The sequence below is a fragment of the Sorex araneus genome, chromosome X (assembly GCF_027595985.1).
Source record: "Sorex araneus isolate mSorAra2 chromosome X, mSorAra2.pri, whole genome shotgun sequence".
NCBI classification, from domain to species: domain Eukaryota; kingdom Metazoa; phylum Chordata; class Mammalia; order Eulipotyphla; family Soricidae; genus Sorex; species Sorex araneus.
The window spans coordinates 306,220,004-306,241,381 of NC_073313.1; the positions used below are offsets into that span (position 1 = coordinate 306,220,004).

Sequence of the window (21,378 nt, forward strand, 5' to 3'; positions counted from 1 at the left end):
ACAGAGGGTATTTCCCTGGTCTCTTTATACTCTCATCTAATTCCCCTCCTGGGACCTCGTTTCACATTCAGTGATGGTTTATCATCTCTACTAATCATCATAGTGAAATTAAGTCATGATGTCAGTAGCAGATATGGGGACCATTGGTGCCCCCACAAACATTTACAGCAGACAGCTTGTGCTCACACTGCAGAGAAAATGATCATTTGTGTAAAACTCAGCCTCTGAGAGCTACCTTCACATGTTTACCTTCATACCCACAGGACCCGCTACACCTATTGACCAAGGGACACTGATTCAGTTATTGTCCCAGAACTTCTAAGATCCAGGCTCTGCCTTGTCAGTTCTGGGTTCTGTCTCCCATCTAGTGGTTGTTTGTTTCCTGATAACAGCAGCTGAAATGATTTCAGAGGCTTGTGCCAGTGATTCTGTTAGAGACTTTTTATACATGTTTGAAATAGATATTATAATACATATTATCAGTCCAGTAAATAAGAACCAAAACGCCTCCCCTTCTAAATAAACTGCTCAACTAGTTGGGAAGTAATGACTAACAGGGGACTGGAATGAAGAGGGTTGTGTGTCACGAAGAGTTAAGTATTAGATTGTTTCATCCTCACATGACATGAATGTAATTTCAGAAAGATTTTCAGGAAGGAGGAGGGAATGAAAGGTGAGCATGGGCAAAATATCAGGGAGCAGAGGGCTTCTGACTCCTGACGTAGACTTCTCAACCCATCTTCGTGCCTCCTATGGAGAGTGTTCCATAGATTCTACACCAGAGAGGAGGCCTCTGGGCCATCAGAATAAGAACACACCGGCTGTGTCCATAGGCTGATGCCTCTGCTCATAGCTGCTTCAGAAACCAAATTAAATGGTCCAAGCATTAGTGCCCAACCGCAATATTTTAATTTTCAGATGTCCTAATGAACTGGGGCCTCAGAATGTGAAACATGGCCCAAGTCATCTGCATTCTTGGCACTTGATAATTTTCAGCAACGATGCAACTGTGCTTGTGATTAACTGTGCCCACATATGGACTTTGGATGCTTGAAATGTATCATGAGAAAATAATAGCTGTTTTTTTCACTGTATCACTGTCATCCCGTTGATCACCGATTTGCTCAAGTGGGCCCAGTAACGTCTTCATTTGTCCTAACCTTGAAATTTTAGCAGCCTCACTTTACTCATCCTTCCCAACAGTGTCTCATTAGAGGCTCTTCAGGGTCAGGGGAACGAGACCTATCATTGTTAATTGTAGGAAGCCATATTTCAATCCTGGCTCTTATGTTCAAGTAAGGCAGAGCCTGGCACTTCTCAAACAGGGGCCTAATTAAAACTTCTCTAACAAGGTCGCCGTTACTGACCTTACTGACCTTACCATTCCACTAGCTGACACCTGTGCCTGACATGATAGATGAACATGTCGCGATCTGTGATTGACTACTGTTTGTACGAGGTCTGGGCACGCATACCACTACCTGCCTCCCAGCAGGCAAGTATAAAATGCTGTAGCTGCCAGTGAATAAAGCTCTCTCCTTTTCTCCTCCTCCTTCTGTCTCTGCGTCTGTTCATTCGGCTGCGTCCCCTCCTCAGCCCCACAAAGGGTCCTACCTACTGGACAGGGCGGGGCCCTCACAGTTAATGTTTTTGACATATGAATACACCACGGAGAACTTTCCAGGCTCTCCTGTGTGGGCAGGAAACTCTTGGTAGCTTGCCAGGTTCTTGGAGAGGGAGAACTAGGCTATCAGATGTCTAGTTATATCCGGGAGCTTGGTTTTATAGTCTCTGGATATTGGCCGTTGATGGGATTACATGGTGCCTGGGGCAGCTTCTGGGTGTGCCTGCCTAGCTACTGGAAAATGGGGGATCCGGGTGGAAGATGGCTGGTCCTGATCCGAGCAGGCTTAGACATCTCAGCCTTGGTTCCTGCACACCTGGATTCCTCTGCCAGTTCCTTCATACGTGAGGCTCGTCCGAACATGTGAGGGTGATCTTAAGCATGACTGTGCTGGATTCTGGAGGTCTTTAGATGTTTTTTTTTTTAATGTCATTAAAGATATTAGTTTGGTCCAATTTACAGTCCATGAACTGTATTACAGATTCACCACCAGGATCTCACATTCTACAAGGAGGTGATCATCAATGTAAAGAGAGGGGTTCAACAGGGCGATACCATTTCACTGAAACTCTTCAGTGCGACCCTGGGAACGTCATGCAGCAACAGGAATGGGAAGGAATGGGAGTGAAGATAGAAGGTCAGCAAATACACAACCTCTGCTTCGCTGCTGACATCATTCTAATAACACCAAATATCAACCAAGTGGCACAAGTGCTGGCCAACTTCGACCGTGAGTGTGGAAATGTCAGACTGCATTGTCTCACAAAGACAATGTTCATGAGAAATGGACTGGTTTCTGACATTCCATTTGCCCTCAATGGAAGGAACATCTCCAAATGCAGCAGTTATGTGTACCTACGTCAAGAACTCAGCATGATATATGACCTGGCACCTGAACTGCGCAGGAGGAAGAGAGTGGTGTGGAACACCTTCATGAGCATTGAAGAAGTTGTTAAGAGGACAAAGAATCTCTGGCTCAGGGCATATCTTTTCAACTCCACTGTTCTTCCTGCACTAAAATATAACTCAGAGACCTGGGCCTGTGAAAACAGGATGAGAACGCTATTTGGGTATCTTAAAGAGGAATCAAAAGAGGAATCACTCAAGTCAGAGAAGGAATTCAGAGTTCTGACCTCCATCGACAATCGAGAATCAGGGACACTGTCTCATTGCTAAGGTGTCAAAAATCAGATGGGCCGGACATGTAATGCAATTTAAAGACAACCACTGGACTAGAGCTGTTACTGACTGGATTCCACGGGACATTAAAAAGAACGTGTGGAAGCCCACCCATAAGATGGTGAAGCTTCTTCATCAAAACCCTGAATGAATGGTTTGAGGCTCTTCGTGTTCCTGGATTAAGCAGACACCATTGGGCTACACTAGCACAAGACAGGGATGAATGGAGACATTACTGGCGCCCGCTCAAGCAAATCAATGAACAACGAGATAGATGATAAGTGATAGAAGGCTAATTTAATTCTTTCTACTCAGTTTAGCCATATTAATCATGAGGTCTTATACAATAAAATTCAGCTACATCTCCAGGAAACAGGGTCAAATAGTTATTCCTGTTCCCTTCAACCAACTGTGTGTGATACACATGTCAGTGAGGATGTTACACATGGCTGATATCTAGAAACTTCCCGGTTTCCTGCTGCTGTTGGACACGTATGGAGACTCTCTTAAGTCCCTGAAGGAAGCTGGATATTGGGCGCAAAAGCTGCATTAGAACCCAGACATGGAGACTGAGCTCCAGGTGTCCCAGTGCTGATCATGTCCCCAAGGTCTTGCTAGTGCCATTGATGTGCTAGAGCAGGCAGGGCTGTGACACTGCACGGGCTGAGCCAAGGTCTCATCTCAGTGCCCGGGTCACAGGCACCTGCCCCTGAGCCCCCACATTCCCGTTCTCAGCTGGAGCCAGAGCCCAGGGTCTGGGAGACTCAGAGCCCGTGTTCAGGGAACAGCAAATCCATGGCCCAGGGGCTTCCTGCCACACAGGCGGGACCAGTTTGGCAAAGGCTCTGAGTGGTTGGTCTGTGCTTATGAAAGGTGGAAAATAAAACTTGTGACACAGATCTCGATGTCTGTCTTCTGAAAAGCAGTTAAAATGTTTGCCACCAATGTCACTTCATATGTTATGTTCCCATTCTGACTTGTTGCACTCAGCATGATACTCTCAACATCCATACATTTATAGCAGATTTAATGACTTTGTTTTTCTTGGTGGCTGTGTAGTATTCTATTTGTTCCCAGGCACTCTGGTTGTTTTCAGATTCTGGCTATTGTGGATAGTGCTGCAATGAGCATTAAAGTGCACACCGCATTTCTGCTGTGTGTTTTTTTGGCTCCTGGCACATATTCCCAGAAATGATATTGCTGGGTCATGTGGAAGCTCAATTTCTAGTTTTTTTAGGAATGCTCATATTGTTTTCCAAAATGGTTGAACCAGGTGACATTCGCACCAACAATGGGTGAGAGCCCCTTTCTCCCCACATCAGCACCAGCACTTGTTGTTCTTGTTCTTTTTGATGTGTGCCAGTCTCTGTGGTGTGAGAGGATATCTCATTCTTGTTTTGATTTGCCTCTCCCTGATGATTCGTGATGTAGAGCATCTTTTCATTTGGGCCATTTGTATTTTTTGAGGAAGTTTCTATTCCTTTCCTCTCCCCAATTTTTGATGGGGTTGGACATTTTTTTTTCTTGTAAAATTCTAACAGTGCCTGGGGGTATAGTGTCACCAGTAGGTCAACCTGCACTTGTGGAGCGAGTGCATCAGAAGCCTGATGGTGCCTTCAGACTTCCTGGTACGCCCAAATTGATGCTGTGCCTTTGTCCGGACCCCAGCAACTTAGGACCAAGTTTACCAAGAAATTAAACGGTCAAAACAACGGGATGACAGTGACAGTGACAGTGATTTTAGGGATTCAAATCCAAGTTTATCAAGAAATTAAATGGTATTGGAAGCCACACCCAGAAACCACCTTCAGCTTAGCTATATCAGCTCATTTATTGGCCTTATTTCAGATTATTAACAATTTAATATTGGTAAAAAGGGAAGTGATCTAAGTTACATAAGGGAAGGCACGATCATTAATGAAATAATGAATTTCCTGGTTGTGCTTGTAGGAAGCATGCGGACATATGGGGTGTATACCGATATAAAGGGCACATTTGTGGCCATGAGACTACACCACTGATGTACCAAGAGTAGCACACCATATTGGATGGGGTGTAAAGTAGAAGGTAACCTAACTTTGGGAGAAAAAAGTGCATATATATAAGTACACAAGTGTCAAACTTTAACAGCATAATAGTAATTTCTTATACAAGGGCTTAATGGAACAGGGGAAAATACAACAATCTTCACACACTTTCTCTAAGGAAACTTCTTTGGATCATTTTTAGTGGATTATTCATAACAAGTTTGATTATTCATAACAACGGCCAAGATTCAGAGACTATAAAAGAAAGCTCCCGGAATGAGTGACACAATTTTTCCTGGAGTGCACTGCTGCATCGTTTATTTTGTTTATTTATTTATTTATTTATCTATTTTACTGCATGGCAGAGCCTGGCATGCTACTTGTGACGTACTTAATATGCCAAAAACAGTAACAGCAATGTGCTCTTCGTGTCCTGGAGCGAGCAGACTCCATTAGGTTACACTAGCATGGGACAGGACAAATGAAGACACTATTGGCACCTGCTCGAGCAAATCAATGAACAAGGGGATGACAGTGACAGTGACAGTTATTTTAGGGAGTCAAATCCAAGGAAAATCAATATTACTAGATAAATGGTGAGCTTCTGGCCAACAAGACTGGGAAAATATCATCAATAATGTGGAGTTTCGTAAGATAATAATGATCTCAATAGATTTACATTCCCTCTGAGAGTTTCAAGGCCAAGTTGTGCAGGGAAGCTCAGGCACTGTGATCCAGGGTATTTCCCACGAGGCCTCGGTATAAGACTTTGGGCTAAGTACAGGGTGATGATTTTCCTTTTCTAACTGATTCCTTGCCTCAATTGCCCCCGGCCTTACATTGAAATGAAGTTTACACCCCTCTACACATTCAAGGGTATCCAGGATAGTATCCTGTCATTAAAATTGTTTCATTTCCCATTATATTTCAGAATCAAAAACCGTCAGACAAGGGAGTAAATCTCAGTCTTCTACTCCCTGCTCTCCCCCCACCACACACCACAGGACTGTGAGGGTTTGTCCTCTGGTGAAACACAGACTCTGGCCCACATCAGACAGGACATCACGGCAGGGGAGGATGCACCCTGAGGGACGCCCTCAGTGTGAGGCTATGAAGCTGCTCACGTGTCCTCAAAACTGGGATGGCATATATGTGATTATTAAAATGACACTGTCGCCTACTACTTAAGAAAAATAATCTTTATAAATTCAACCAGCAGATGTTGCCATGTCTGTGCTGCTGGGATTAGAGGAAGAAAAATGGAGCGTAAAGATGTTCCTCGACATGTGCCAGACTGTCCATCATTGCACAGCCTGGCTGCACCTGACACAGCCTCAGCTGGGGAGGCTCTGGGTGCAGCAGCTGGGGCAGCCCAGCCTCACACAGCTGATCTCTGGGGGTTTATGTTCTGGCATGTATCACTGTGGGAGGAAGATTATTACTCTGTTGACAGTAATAAGTGGCAGCATCTTCAGGCTCTAGGCTGCTGATGGTGAGAGTGAAATCTGCCCCAGATCCACTGCCACTGAACCTCGGAGGGAAGCCTGGTCCTAAACTGGTTGCATCATAGATCAGGAGCCTGGGAGCTTCTCCTGGCTTCTGCTGATACCAGGCTAACCCAATGCCAATGCCCTGACTGGCCTTGCAGTTGATGGTGACTTTGTCTCGAAGAGATGCAGACATGGATGGAGGCTGGGTCATCTGGATATCACACCTGGCACCTGAGATTAAAAATATATAAGTGGACATCATTATAATGAATCATAAGTTAGACAATTTCCCTGAATAGCCAGGCAGTCCAAATCCATGTAAACCCTCATTTCCCTCCTTACCCGGGAGCCAGAGCATCAGGAAGCTGAGGAGCTGCACAGGGGCCCTCATGTCCACTCTGGGTGTGACAGACACTGAGCCTGCAGGGGGACACAGACTATTATTGAGTGTCCAGGCATGAGCTCTGAGGACTTGCAAATGAGAGGGGCTGGGCATGCTGGTCAGGCAGGAGGAGAGGGTGTGTGGGGGGACCAGCCCAGCTGCAGGGAAGTTAGGGGTGTGGGTCCCTGTGGGGAAGCAGAACTTTGCCCACAGAGAACATGCTCCTCCCTGGGCCCCAGGAGGGTCCCAGTGTGAGCACAGAAGGGCAGGTCATATGGTCTCCACAGAGTCAGGACATGGCTTCTTGCTTTCTCTGCCCCAGGGACAGGCTCTGTCAGACCACAGACACACAGACCCTCTCAGGAATAGTACAGACTCCTTTAATTCACACTGTGGATATACTTGATACAAAGAGATTTTTTTTTGACCTGGAATACTAATATATTTTACTGTATTTGGGAAAAGCTTAAAATTTTATGTTTTTAATTTTTGTGTTTGGGAGGGTTGGGGGTGGGACTCTTTCAGGTCTCAGAGAACCTGACAGTCACTCTGAATATTAGGCATCCACCCGGGTTGAGCAGTTCATGCTGGGCACTATGGACGCAAGGCCATTGTGGTGCAGCAGTGGCGGCCACTGTCAGGCGATTATCTGCAGGTGCTCTGGGCCATGTGGGTTCTGTGCTCACATGTGGACCCCAGGTAATGTCTGCAGAGGTGTCAGTCTCCTTTCCAATTGCTGGTGTTATTTTGTCTGAGAAATTGTTTTTATTAGCAGACAGAAATGCAAGGAATGAAAAGGTTTGTACAAAATTGGGGGTCTTGATTCAAAAATTTTTCCGAAGCAAGAGAATATCAGATAGTTCAACCAATTCTCTTGCTCATCCCTCCAAACTTCTTCACCTGAGATACTATCCCACTACTTCCACTTCAACCCTCCTCATCTTCAAAACCTTGTTTCCTTTCCAGCTCTATTTCATGACACAGAACAGATAATTCCTTGCCCTCCTTGAACTCTCCTCCTATCTTCCCTTCCTCTACCCCTCAGCTGATCAGTTGAGAAGGTGTTCAGATCGGGTGGCTGAGACCATCCAATTTTATTGGCTCCTCAGTGAATATCCCCTGTCTCATCCCAAATCTCTCATTGCCCCTAGAACAAGGAAGCTGTCAGAGACCAGATGAAAGACTCAGTGTCTTGAGAAGACTGAGGTGATAACACCACAGGAGAACAAATGAGAACATCCTCACAGTTTATGGAATTCACAGACAGCAGACAAAAATCTCTATGGGATGCAGGGTGCACAAGGGGTGGGCAGTCAGTATGGCGTGAAGATACAACCACACAAGAAGTATCCCTTGGGGCTGCAGAGAGCTGTGCTTCGTGAGTCAGCATCCGGTTTTCTAAGGTTGCCAACCCACCACCTCATCAACATCTCTGTTCTTTCACTGTAGAGGCTGTCCCTTGAACTGCACACCCAGCTCTCCCTGCTTAGTCCATTGGTCTCCCTATCACTGAATTCAGCACCCGACAGACCAAACCAGACCCCCATAAACCCCTAGGTCAGCAGGACATACACATGCTGAAGTACTGAGTATCCTGGGGAGGGTCTGGAATGTTTCCCAGGAAGTGGCGGGTCCCAGGGGAGCCCTGCAGTGACCATGGAGTCTAGAGGAGACGGTTTCCTCTCCAGTGATCAGCCTGTGATGGGACCTCCCCGAGTTCTTATGTCAGAGGAGAGCAGCTCCTGGGGTGCCCCTTCTGCAGGGCCCAGGACAGGACCCTCCAGGGCCATTTGCTGCCTCACACCTGACTGAGCAGGAGAAATCTCCCCTCCCTGCCGCCATTGCTCTTCCTGTAGCCGGATCCTGCTCCCTGTGGGCCTCATCTGCCCTCCTGAGGGAGCTTGAAAGCAATCCCTACTTACTGCTCCCTGAAACACAATCACCAAAAACTGGGGTCAATAGCATTCTGGATGTAAGAGAAACCTGGGCCCCAAACCTGCAGACACCCCAGCAGGCTGAATGAACTGATTTACAACTATTAATGTAGGGGTTGTCCTTTCTGCATGTACACTAAGATGTCAGTGAGGACGCTGTGTGGCTCTTTGCAGCCTTCCTGACTCTTTCTCATCCAACCATAGTGTGATGTAGGAAAATCTGAGGTCATGGTTCAGAACAGAAATTCAGAGAATCCACACACACACACACACACTTTGGGCTCCTTCAGGGAGGCAGATGAATGCCGCAAGAATGTGTAGGAAGGGTGGAAGGGGATGGGAGGAGAAGAGTGAGATTTCAGAGCTATTCCCATGTTGTGTTGCTATCAGAGAGCCCAAGACCACAGAGGCCCCAGAATAGGAGCAGCTGGGGTGAAAGGTATTGCTACAAGTGCTACAGGTAGGATATCTGTCACCAGGAGCACTGTCCTGGTGAAGGTGAGAATCTTGTGTCTGTACTCACTCTCCCAGTCCTAGCAACAGGATAGACTGTAAGCAACTATAGCCAGGAATAAAATTATGACGTTTTTCTGATTATTTGATTTGTGTGTCTGGGTGCAGTGCAGTAGCAGCTCACCAATGCTGGGAGTACGTTTTGTTCCTTTAGGCAATTTTGGCAACTGAGCCAACCAGGTCAATGCAATAGTTGACGATTTACAGTTTTGAAGGGCTTATGGTGCTGGAGGCCACCAGGGCACAGGCCCTGCCCATGCCTGGGCCTACTAAGGTCATCCAGGTGGTACTCAGAGACTTCCATATATTCTCGGGGAAACTGTGGTACCAGGAATTACCTGGATGGATTGAGGCATAAACCACAAGCCCTGTACTTTCTCCCCTAACTGGGCTTACCTCAGGATGACATGCCCCTAACACTCTTTGTGGCCCTGAAGGTGACAGGGACCCTTTCCTGGCAAGCACTCAGGGAGGCTAGAAGGGGGTCACAGAGTGTCCCCACTGACATCTTATTGGACAAGCAAACAGGATCATCCCTATATTAATACTTAGAAATTAGTTCATTCAGTCTGATGTGTTCCGCTTATACTTTCTATAAAAACTGTGGTTTGCAAAGTTGTTTATGATGATTTCTTACAGATATTCTGTGTTCTAACACCTTTCCACCACCATTGCACCATCCCACCTCCATTATTTTCAATTATGACAAGCACCTGATCAGCTTAACCCCATAGAACGTCCTCAGTTATTCATTTCATAGTGCTTGTTTTAAATAATTTGCTAAAAGAATGATCCAAAAAGTTTTCTTAGATGAAAGTTAGTGATGATTTCTGTATCTCACCAAGAAGCCATTAAACCCTTGTATAAGAGATCACTATGACATTGTGACAGATTAGCCATCTGTGTTTACATTTTGTTCATTGAAATTGGTTGTTGTCCATATTATATCACTGGTGTGCTACTCCTGGGTTATCTGTGTGGTGTTGAGATGTTGCTTCAGGAAGTCAAAAATTTGTAATGGGTTGAGAGAGTTGCAGTTAAATATTTAAGTGGGTGGCAGATTTGGGTCATGTGTGTGACCTCTGAAATCTCCAGAAACACAGGGAGATGGGGCGGTAGCCCACTCTGACTCTGTTAAAGCTTAGAGTTCAGTCACAAAATATCTGAGATTTTCATCAGATTAAGTTTTTGGGAGAGGCTTGTCTTGAGCAGTGGCTCCTGCAAGGAGCATGGCGGCCATTGTGGAGTGTGGAGGGTTTGGGCTACTGGGGTTCACCCACCCTCCTGCAGGCGGCCCTTATGACTCAGCCTTACGAAGGGTGCAGAAGAATCTCTGCAACTTTTAGATTTCTTTGAAGATTTTTTCATGAGTTTCTGGATCATGGCTGGTGAATCCTGATCCACTTTCTGATCAGAAAACAAAACATTCAACAGTTTTCTCTCAAAGGTCATGTTGGTCTTTTAGCCCATAAGCCAAGGATGAATACGAAGGCTCTTTTTCTCAGCAAGCAGAAAAGCAGCTGGTGAAGATGAAGAAAATAGTGAATTCCCTTGCCCCAGTCTTCCCTTCTCGCCCCACTACCATGATGTGCCCCTGTGGCAGACCCTCTCAGAGGAAGTCAGGTGTGAAGCAACAGTTCAGGCTCCCTCACAGGAACACACAGGCTGGGGGCTCACACCACACACACGGGATTCTCTCACTCTGGGAGGCTTGAGGGGAAGTTCAAGGTCCCACCAAGTCACTTACCCTGAGACCTTCCTACTTTTTGCAAAAGCCCCTCTCTCCCTCCCTGCCCTTGTCCTCACAGGCTTCTCTGGGTGGGTGCCTGTGGGGACAGAGGGGAATCCCACGTGTCTCTTTATACTCTCTTGGTATCCTGCCTCTTGTGACTTTACTTTACAATAAGTGATGGTTTATCTTCCCTGTCTACAGTCCTGAGGAAATAATGCCACAATATAAATTGGGGAGATAAGGATAAGGAGTAACTCCAATAAAGTTTCCAGCACACATCTTATACTGGACTTCTGCTCACACTGCATGAACACAATAATTTGCATAAACCTCAGCCTCTGACAGGTACTTACATACATTTCCCCATCATTCCCACAGGACCCACTGTCCCTACTGACAATGGGATACTAGCTCAGCTACTGTCCCAGTCCTTTTTAGATGCAGGCTCCCTGCAAGGTCAGTTATGGGGTTTGTCTCCATCTAGTGTCTGTTTTCCAGTACAGCAGCTAAAATGATTTCAGATGCTGGTCCTAGTGATTCTAGAGACTTTTTACATCAGTCTTAGAAACACATGCTGTAATACACAACACAAGACCAATCTCTAAGCACAAACCAAAAAATGATTTCTATTTATAAAAAAATTCTCAACCAGCATGAAGTAATCATGTACAAGGGACAAGGAATTCAGGAGAGATGTGTGTCACCAGTAGCTAAGTGCTAGGTTCTCACATGTCATGGATCTAATTTCAGAAAAATCTTCAGGAAGGAAGAGGAAGCTGCAGGTGAAATACCAGGTGAGCAGTGGGGGTGTGTCGGGGAGCAGAGGGCTCCTGACTCCTGAGGTAGACTTGTCAATCCAGCTCCATGCCTCCTTCCAGAACTCTCCAGACTCACTCTGACTCCCACAGCTCTGCACCACTGAGGCAGCCTCGGAAGCCATCAGCCTATGGATATGACTGGTGAGGTTTGTCCTTAAGGCTGCTTTAGAAACCAGTGTGACATTCCAACCGTTAGTGCCCGATAGCACTGTTTAATGTGTTGGCGTCACGAATCTAACCCAGGGCCTCAGACATGAAAAACATGTGCTCCAACTCATCGGCTCAACTGTATTCCTGGTTCTGAGTTATATTTTTGCTATGATTGATTTGAGTTTATGCATAAAGCACTGTAGCACTGTCGTCCCATTGTTCATTGATTTGCTCAGGCAGGTGCCAGTAATGTCTCCATTTGTCCATGTTGCATGTTAGCATAGCCCACTGGCATATTGGGGGCTCTTTCAGGGTCAGGGGAATGAGACCCACTATTGTTACTGTTTTGGGCATATGGAATACATCAAGGGTAGCTTTCCAGGCTCTGCTGTGAATACCCATTCTAGGGATTCAAATCCAAGGAAAATCAATATTGCTAAATAAACGGTGGGCTTTTGGGCAGCTAGACTGGGAAGATATCATCAATAATGTGGAATTTGCTAAGGTTATAGTGATTTTCATAGATTCACATTCCCTCTGAGAGCATCAAGGCCTGGCCGTACAGGGAAGCTCAGGCACTGTGATCCAGGGTATTTTCCATGAGGCCTGAGTATAAGAATTTGGGCTGAGTACAAGGTCTTGACATTTTCCTTTCCTATATTTCCTCTTACTGGCCTGAATTTCCTCCCTCCCCACCTTGAAATGAAGTTTACACTGCTTTACAACATCAAGGGTATCCAGGATAATATACCACAGTTCCTGTCACTAAAATTGTTCTATTTCCCATTAAGATTTCAGGATCAAAATCCCTCAGTCAAGGAGTAGATCTCGTCCCACCTGCTCCCTCCTCCCCCCTCCCCAAACTGCAGGATTGTGAGGGTTTGTCCCCTGGTGAGTTGCAATCTCTCCCTCTGGACCACATCAGACAGGACATCACGGCAGGGGAGGATGCACCCTGGGAGACACCCTTAGTGTAAGGCCATTATGCTGCTCATGTGTCCTCAGAAGTGTGGTGGCAATATGTGTCATTATTATTATTATTATTTTAAAATTTATTTATTGAATCACCGTGAGAACAGTTACAAAACTTTCAGGTTTAAGTCTCGGTCATGCAATGATCAAACATCTATCCCTTCACCAATGCATATTTTCCACCACCAGAAACCCCATTTTATCCCCCATCCCACCCCCTCTCCCTACCTGTTTAGCAGTTAATTACCACATCACTCCCCCTCTACTTTCATTCCATTCAATATTTCAATACCAGTCCCACCATTATTATTTGAAATTTTTCTTCAACGCTCAGACCTGCTGAAAAGGCAACATTAGATAATTTGTTATTTATTGCTGATTATGAATAATGTATGATCTTAGAATTTTGAAATTTTAATAATTAAGCCTGGAGACATTTCTGCCAAAAGCCTCTGGGTTACGAGATTCATTTGTGTGTCTCCGGGATCATGACCATTTTAACAAGATGGCCACTCAATACCCCTATTGAGGACCACAACACCCAAAAGGAAAGAAAGAGAACAAAAGGGAATGCCCTGCCACAGAGGCTGGGAGGAAGGGGCGGGAGAGGGGGGGAGATGGGGGATGGGATTCGGAGGTGGGAGGGATACTGGGTTCACTAGTGGTAGAGAATGGACACTGGTAGAGGAAGGGGTGCTTGAACATTGTATGAGGGAAACACAAGTATGAAAATGTGTAAATCTGTTACTGTACCCTCATGGTGACTCACTAATTAGTCACTGTCACTGTCACTGTCATCCCTTGCTCATCAATTTGTTCGAGCGGGTACCAGTAACATCACTCACTGAGAGACTTATTGTTACTGTTTTTGGCATATCCAATACGCACGGGTAGCTTGCCAGGCTCTGCCGTTCGGGCTTGATACTCTCAGTAGCTTGCCGGGCTCTCCAAGAGAGGCGGAGAAATCAAACTCGGGTTGGCTGTGTGAAAGGCGAACGCCCAACCACTATGCTATCGCTCACTATAAATAAATAAATAAATAAAATTTTAAAAATATTAAAAAAAGGAGCAGTTGGAGGGGCTATATGTGTGATTATTTAAAAATATCTTTAAAACATGGTTCCTCACTCTTTTAGAGTGACCAGGCCAGCACATATGAACTCTGAATGACACTGCCACCTACTGACTGACTCCAGGAAAATAATCTCTATAAACTCAAACAGCAGATCTGTTGTTAGGCCGGTGCTGCTGGGATGAGAAGGAGAATAATGGAGCCTTAAACTGTTCATTCGACATGTCCCAGAACTGTCCATCATTGCACAGCCTGGCTGCATCTGACACACCCTCAGCTGGGGAGGCTCTGGGAGGAGCAGCTGGGCCAGCCCAGCCTCACACAGCTGATCTCTGGGGGTTTATGTCCTGGCATGTATCACTGTGGGAGGGATATTCCAAGCTTGTTGACAGTAATAAGTGGCAGCATCCTCAGGCTCCAGGCTGCTGATGGTGAGAGTGTAATCTGTCCCAGAAACCCTGCCACGGAACTGGGGAGGGACACCTGGTTCTAAACTGTTGCACTATGGATCAAGAGCCTGGGAGCTTTCCCTGGTTTGTGCTGATACCAGCATAAGTAACTGGTAATGCTCTGACTGGCTCTTCAGGAGATGCTGACTTTGTCTCCCAGAGATGCAGACATGGATGGAGGCTGGCTCATCTGGATATCACACAGGGAACCTGGGGATTAAAATATAAACACTCGGCGCATATGCTACCTGAGCCCATGTGCTGAACCAGGTGTCCCTGGTTGTTTGCTTCTGGACCACACCTAGCAGTTCCCAGGGCTTATTCCTGGCACTATACTCTGGAATCTATACTCTGAAATCACTCCTGACTCATCGTGGATGTTTGGGGTACCCTATGTGATGCCAAGGATTGAAACTGGGTTGGCCACATTCAAGGCAAATACCCTACCCAGTGTACTATTCGTCCACACACATCCTCTAATTTTGGGGAGCTCTCAGTATTCCCAAGAGGAGGGCATTGAGACTCAAGTAAGGATAGTGTATAACCCACAGAGGGATGACTCGTAGGTCTTAGAGAAGGGCATCAAAGTGGGCATAAGGTAGTGCCCAACCTGGGATCTAGGCTCTGACAGGTGCTACTCCCCAATGAGCTAGTGAGGGTAGAGTGCTGGGTGAGGAGTCAGTGTAGATTCTAGTAATGATTTCCCCACCTGTAACCCTACCCCCGTTTATTCACTGTTTCTTCATTCAGTACAATGCCCCTGGGTGTGCACACCAGCAAAATATTGAAAGGTCCATGGACCCTCCACATCACTGAAGTCAATCTTCATGATATCCGAGGACTCTTCTCCATAAATTTCCTGCCCAACTGGTAGCTTTGTATTTCTGAGAATTCCAGAGTCCTGGGCTGGGTGAGAGATTCATGGACGGTAACACAGAAGGTCCCAGGGGAGCCCTACAGTGATCATGGATTCTAGTGGAGACGGTTTCCTCCCAGTGATCAGCCTGTGACTGGGACCTCCCCCGGTGCTTCTGTCAGATGGAGGCAGCACAAGGAGCCTCCCATTCTGAAGACCCCGGACAGGATCCTCCGGAGGCATTTGAGACTTCACACCTGACTCAGAAGGAGAGATCTCCTACCACCCAACATACACACACCCCAATCCACCACTGATTTTTCAGGCTGCCAGGGTTCTGCTCTCACTGGACCACTTGTGGCCCCATGAACAAACTTCTAACCAATTCCTAATCCATGATTCCCATCAGCCATTTACCAAAGGACAATCCTGCACAGGGACTCACTGAGACAGGGCAGAATAAGTGTTGCTAGTGGCAGGATCGGAGAGAAAGAGACCTCAGTTAAAAAGGACACCAGAAAATGTGAAGTCTTGTGCACTGAGTGTGTGTGCTCAGGCGAGCAGCTCAGATAAGACACACCTTTGCTTGCACTGTCTGCTCCAGAGGAGCAGCCCTGAGGTGGTTCTGATGGCCAGGGGAAGGGCTGTGGGAGAAGGAGGATGAGACTACAGGGAGTTCACACATTCCTGTTGTCACAGAGGTCCTAGGACTGTGAATTCTACCACAGGAGCAGGAGACTGAGGATTAGCACAAGAGGTTGTCTGAGCTCCTGTGGCAGCTTCCTCTGATGGTGAGCAGGGGACAGAGCAGCTGTCACCATCCTGCAGAGCCTCGGGGGGAATGGTCTGAGCAAAAGCTTCAGTGCTAGATTCAATCTCTGATGCTCTGAACACTCATGTTGATCCTGCAGGTACAACCAGGCTCAGCCAGGGGGACAGGAGGAGGGTCGCATTGTTTTCCCTATGGCCTGTGAGTGGAGCAGCAAAAGGATACCCAAAACATAACTATCAAGGTGATGGTACATTCAGGTTGATGGATTTTTAGTTTATATTAAACAATCAGCAGTTTCATCAACAAGCTGTTGCCTGACAAGGTGAAAATAATTTCTGAGTTCTCCTCAGCAGTCAGAAGAGAAATAAAAGGAGGAAAGTTGCCCCAGGATGACCTTCTCTGGGTGCCCCTGAGGCAGAACCTGCTCAGAGGGTACCAGGTGTGAAGCATCAATTCAGGCCCCCTCACAGGAACACACAGGCTGGAGGCTCACACCACACTCACACACACACACACACACACACACACACACACACACACACACACACGGGGTTCTTACACTCTGGGAGGCTGGAGAGTGAAGGTCAAGGTCCCCCAGAGTCAATTCCTGTGAGACCTTCCTTCTGTCAGCAGGAGCCTCTCCCTCTTCTTATCCTCACAAGCCTCTCTTGGAATTTGTGCCTGTGGGAACTGCAAGGGGGTGTGATGGGGGCCGTGTTCCCTGGTGTCCTTAAACTCCCATCCAAGCCCCCTCTTGTGAGCTCACCTTAAGTGACTCTACCGCTCTTTCTCTGATACATCACAGAGGAACTTTGATTAGACTTTCCCTGTCTTTGGAACAGTGTAAAGTCTGTCCTGTCTGCAACCGGAGTATACAAAAACATAACTTGCTAAAGTTAATCACAAAACAGTACCTGCTAAAGTTAACCCGATTGTCACCCTCAAACTCAGTCCATCGGTGTCAGTTGCTGAAAATCATACAAACAGAAACACAATCGGTAAATAATGATACATACAAGGACTATGAAGAGTTATCGAGGCCTGGCATTCCCAGGGAGCTCACAGGAAGCCACGTATTCAATGCAATGTCATTGGAACCTGGGTCGTACCGTGTGAGCCATTGTTTGGCAGAGACATTAAGGACAGTGAGTGAGCACCTCCACATTCAATGAAGAGCAGAGGCTGGACTGTCTCAGAGCCAATCAGCAGGAAACTTCAAGGGTAAAGTCTGGACAAACTCTCTCTCTGTCTCTGTCTCTGTATCTGTCTCTCTCTCTCTCTGTGTGCTGCTTACTCCTACAGGGCTTTGCAGTTAATGATGAATTAATTTTTTGTTTGACAATTAATGAAAATTAACTGGCATTTTCTCCAGGAGTAAAACAGAAGGTGGTGTTAAACAGTTTATTTCTGTTTGTCTATATGTGAAATTGATAGTCATTGTGATGTATGGTTTTGCCTTTTATACAAATTTCACAAAGATGTAAAACCAACAATGTGCCCAGCCCTCTCGCCCAACTGCCACCCAGTCCAGAATGAAGGGCAGGTCCCCACACAGGGGCCTCTGTGAGCCAGCGGGGGCTTGACGCAGCTCTGGGCTCAGAGTGACATGGGGGTTCTAGAATCTTGGGACTCAGCAGGTATTGGGCAGGATCTGGAGGACAGGGTCCTCTCTAGAGTTGCGATCAGGGACAGTGTCTATCAGGTGACTTGTCTGTCAGGAGAAGCATGGAGGCTCAGGGCCAGCCTGCTCTTAGGGCAAAACCACCCTCAGTCCATTGCTAGCTTCCCAAGGGTCCCCAGTGAGGAGGGCTCCCTGCCTGCCCCATTGTCACTTCTGCTATAAGGGTTTGGCTCCCAGAGAACTGTGTCTGCCCCAGTGAGCAAGTGTCAGAGAAAATCCTACTCTGCATTCTGCTTCCCAGGACCCCACTCACCAAGAGGGTCCTGCACAGGAATCCACATCAAAGACTTAGAACTAAGCATGACTGTGGCAGGAAAGAGGAGAACAGGGGCTCAGCTCTGAAGGCACCAGGACCCCTGTGTGAGCAGGATGATCTGGGGCCTGTGAGGTCAGGACAGGGAGTCGGAGCTGACACACTGGAGTCTCCATCAGGGACGCAGAGGAGAAGCCCTGGAGGTGCAGGTGGAGGAGGTGAGAGGGTCTGGGAAGGGCGGCTGGGATGGGGGAGATGTGAGCCTGGTGCTGGGCCCATGAGAGGGTCCCAGAGACCACAGCAACCCTTACAGGAGCAGCAGAACAGGGAGGTGTGTGTCTTTGGGCTCACAGGAGGTGACTGTCCTCTGTTATCTCATGGCTACTGGTGCTGAGATGTCCTTGGCCAGTCCCACCACCTGGGATTCTCACACTCTGGGAGGCTGGAGAGTGAAAGTCAAGTTCCCTCAGGGTAACTTCCCCTGAGACCCTCCTCCTGTCAGCAGAAGCCCCCCTTTCTCTTTGTCCTCATAGGGTACTCCTGGGTGGGGGCCTGTGGGGACAGAGGGGGTTCCCTGGCGTCACTTTATACTCTCTTCTTATCCTCTCTCTTGTGCCTTTATAATAAGTGATGGTTTTTCTTCCCTGTCTACAGTCCTGATGAAAAAAATCTCAGAATATAAATTGGGACCTGTGGGTAAGAGGTAACTCTACTAATGTTTCCACCAGACAGGTACTACTAGACTTCTGCTCACGCTGCAAGAATATAATAGTTTTAATAAAACCCAGCCTCTGAGAGCTACTTCCACACATTTCCCATCATTTCCACAGGATCCACTGTCCCTACTGATAATGGGACACTAGCTCAGTTACTGTCTTTGTGCTTTAAGACCCAGGCTCCCTGCATGGTTAGTTATGGGGTCTGCCTCCATCTAGTGGCTGTTTTCTGGTACAGCAGCTAAAATGATTTCAGATGCTCCTCCTAGTATTCTAGAGAGACATTTTACATCAGTCTTTGAAACACATGCTGCAAAACACACCACAAAGCCAATCTGTAATCACAAAGCTAAAAATGATTTCTCTTTATAATAAAATGCTCAGCTAACTGTGAGGCAACCATTAACAGGGAGCCAGGAATTCAGGAGGCATATGTATCACCAGGAGCTAAATGCTAGCTTTTTCATTTTCACATGTCATGGATCTAATTTCAGAAAAATCTTCAGGAAGGAAGAGGAAGCTGCATATGAAGTGACAGGTGCACAATTGGGAGATGTCAGGGATCAGAGGGCTCCTGACTCCTGAGGTAGACTTGTTAATCCAGCTCCATGCCTCCTTCCAGAACTCTCCAGACTCACTCTGACACCCACAGCTGCTGCACCAGTTAGGCGTCCTCGGAAGTCATCAGCCTATGGATAGGACTGTGCTGTCTGTCCTCACGGCTGATTGTTTCCCCCCCATTTACATTCACTGAGAATTTTTTTAACCTGGGCATGCAGGGAAGCACAGTCATTGTGACTTTGAGTATTTTCTCATCAGGACAAAAAAGCAAGACTTTGAACTCCATACACAATGTTGAAATTTAATTCGTTTATATAATCTCTTGGTTTTCTGTATTTCCTCCAAATCTTCACTGTGTGTAGTAGGGTTTAAACTGTATTTCACATTCAAGGGTATTAAGTGTAAAACATCATTGTTTCTGTCATCAAATTTATTCCCCTCCCCCAGTGGCAGTTTAGTCTCAAATATCCCCAATCAAGGGAGCATGACTTTGTCCCTCCAAACCTCTGCAGGTGCCAACCCCTTGGCAAGATGCAGTTTCTCCCTCAGTTCACATCAGAAGGTTCTTATTGGCCATGCGAGACTGCTCCAGTAAAAAGACATTGCACTTGGATGTGGGAAAAATTTCATTAATATTTTAAACTATCTATTAAAACAATGGTTTCTGGACCATCTAAAATGATTGTTCTTGCATGAATTCTGTTTGACCTGTTGCCTATATTCTTGAGGGAAAATAATTACAATGAATAAACTCAGCAGATCTATTGTCACGACCATTCTGCTGGCATGAGAGGGGGAATAATGGAGACAAAAATGTTCATTCTACTTGTTCCAGAGCTTTCTCTCACAGCACAGCCTGGCTGCATCTGACACACCCTTAGCAGTGAAAGCACCAGGAGGAGCAGCTGGGGCAGCCCAGCCTCACACAGCTGATCTCTGGGGGTTTATGTACTGGCCTGTATCACTGTGGGAGGGGAACTAACATACTGTTGACAGTGATAAGTGGCAGCATCCTCAGGCTTGAAGCTGCTGATGGTGAGAGTGAAATCTGTCCCGGATCCACTGCCACTGAACCGGGGAGGGACGTCTGGTCTTAAATTGGTTGCCCTATAGATCAGGAGCCTGGGAGCTTTCCCTGGTTTCTGCTGATACCAGGCTAAATAACTGCTAACGCTCTGACTGGCCTTGCAGGTGATGGTGACTTTGTCTTCCAGAGATGCAGACACGGATGGAGGCTGGCTCATTTGGATATCACACCTGGAACCTGAGATACAAAAATATAAGTGGACATCATTATCATGAATCATAAGTGAGATAATTTCCCCAAAGAGCCAGTAAGTCCACATTCATGGAAACCCGCATTTCCCTCCTTACCCGGGAGCCAGAGCAGCAGGAAGCTGAGGAGCTGTACAGGGGCCCTCATGTCCACTCTGGGTGTGACAGAGTCTGACCCTGCAGGGGGACACAGACTATTATTGAGTGTCCAGACATGAGCTCTGAGGACTTGCAAATGAGAGGGGGCTGGGCAGGCTGGCAGACAGAGGGGGGAGGGTGTGTGTGAGTACCAGCCCAGCTGCAGGGAAGTCAGGGGTGTGGGTCCCTGTGGGGAAGCAGAACTTTGCCCACAGAGAACATGCTCCTCGCCGGGCCCCAGGAGGGCCCCAGCCTGAGCACAGAAAGGCATGTCCCTGGTCTCCTGAGAGTCAGGACATGGGTTCTTACTCCCTCTGCCCCCGGGACAGTCTCTTACAGACTACAGCCACGCAGATATTCTCAGGAATTGTACAGACTACTTTAAATCACAATTGTGGATATATTTGAGACAAAGATATTTTTTTTTGATCTGGAATACCAACATATACAACTGCATCTTGGAAGGGTTTAAAATTTTATGTTTTAATTTTCTTTTTTTAGGCAGGGGGACTCTCTTTCAGTGCTCAGAGAACCGAAAGTCACTCAAAAATAACTCAGTCTTCCAGGATGAGCAGTTCAATGCTGGTGCCCATGGATGAAAAGCTTTTGTGTTGCTGCAGTGTCAGGAACTGTCAGGCTTTTATCTGCAGGTGCTCTGGGCCATGTAGGTCCTGGGGTCAAATGTGGACCCCAACTCATGTCTCCTGAGGTGTCAGTCTCCATCAACAATGGCTGGTTTATTTTCTGTGAGAAATTGCTACTTAACAATTTTTTAATATATATT

At 46.7% G+C, this 21,378-nt stretch overlaps 2 gene segments (V, D, J or C); both read right to left on the reverse strand.

Moving 5' to 3' along the window:
- Nucleotides 1-6,231: 6,231 nt before the first annotated feature.
- On the reverse strand, nucleotides 6,232-6,711 carry LOC101545189 (immunoglobulin kappa variable 1D-13-like). The segment is given in 2 exon segments: nucleotides 6,232-6,551; nucleotides 6,663-6,711. Coding segments are annotated over 2 exon segments (369 nt in total).
- Nucleotides 6,712-20,125: 13,414 nt separating this feature from the next.
- Nucleotides 20,126-20,604, reverse strand: LOC101558670 (immunoglobulin kappa variable 1-39-like). The segment is given in 2 exon segments: nucleotides 20,126-20,445; nucleotides 20,556-20,604. Coding segments are annotated over 2 exon segments (369 nt in total).
- Between the last annotated feature and the right edge of the window lie 774 nt (nucleotides 20,605-21,378).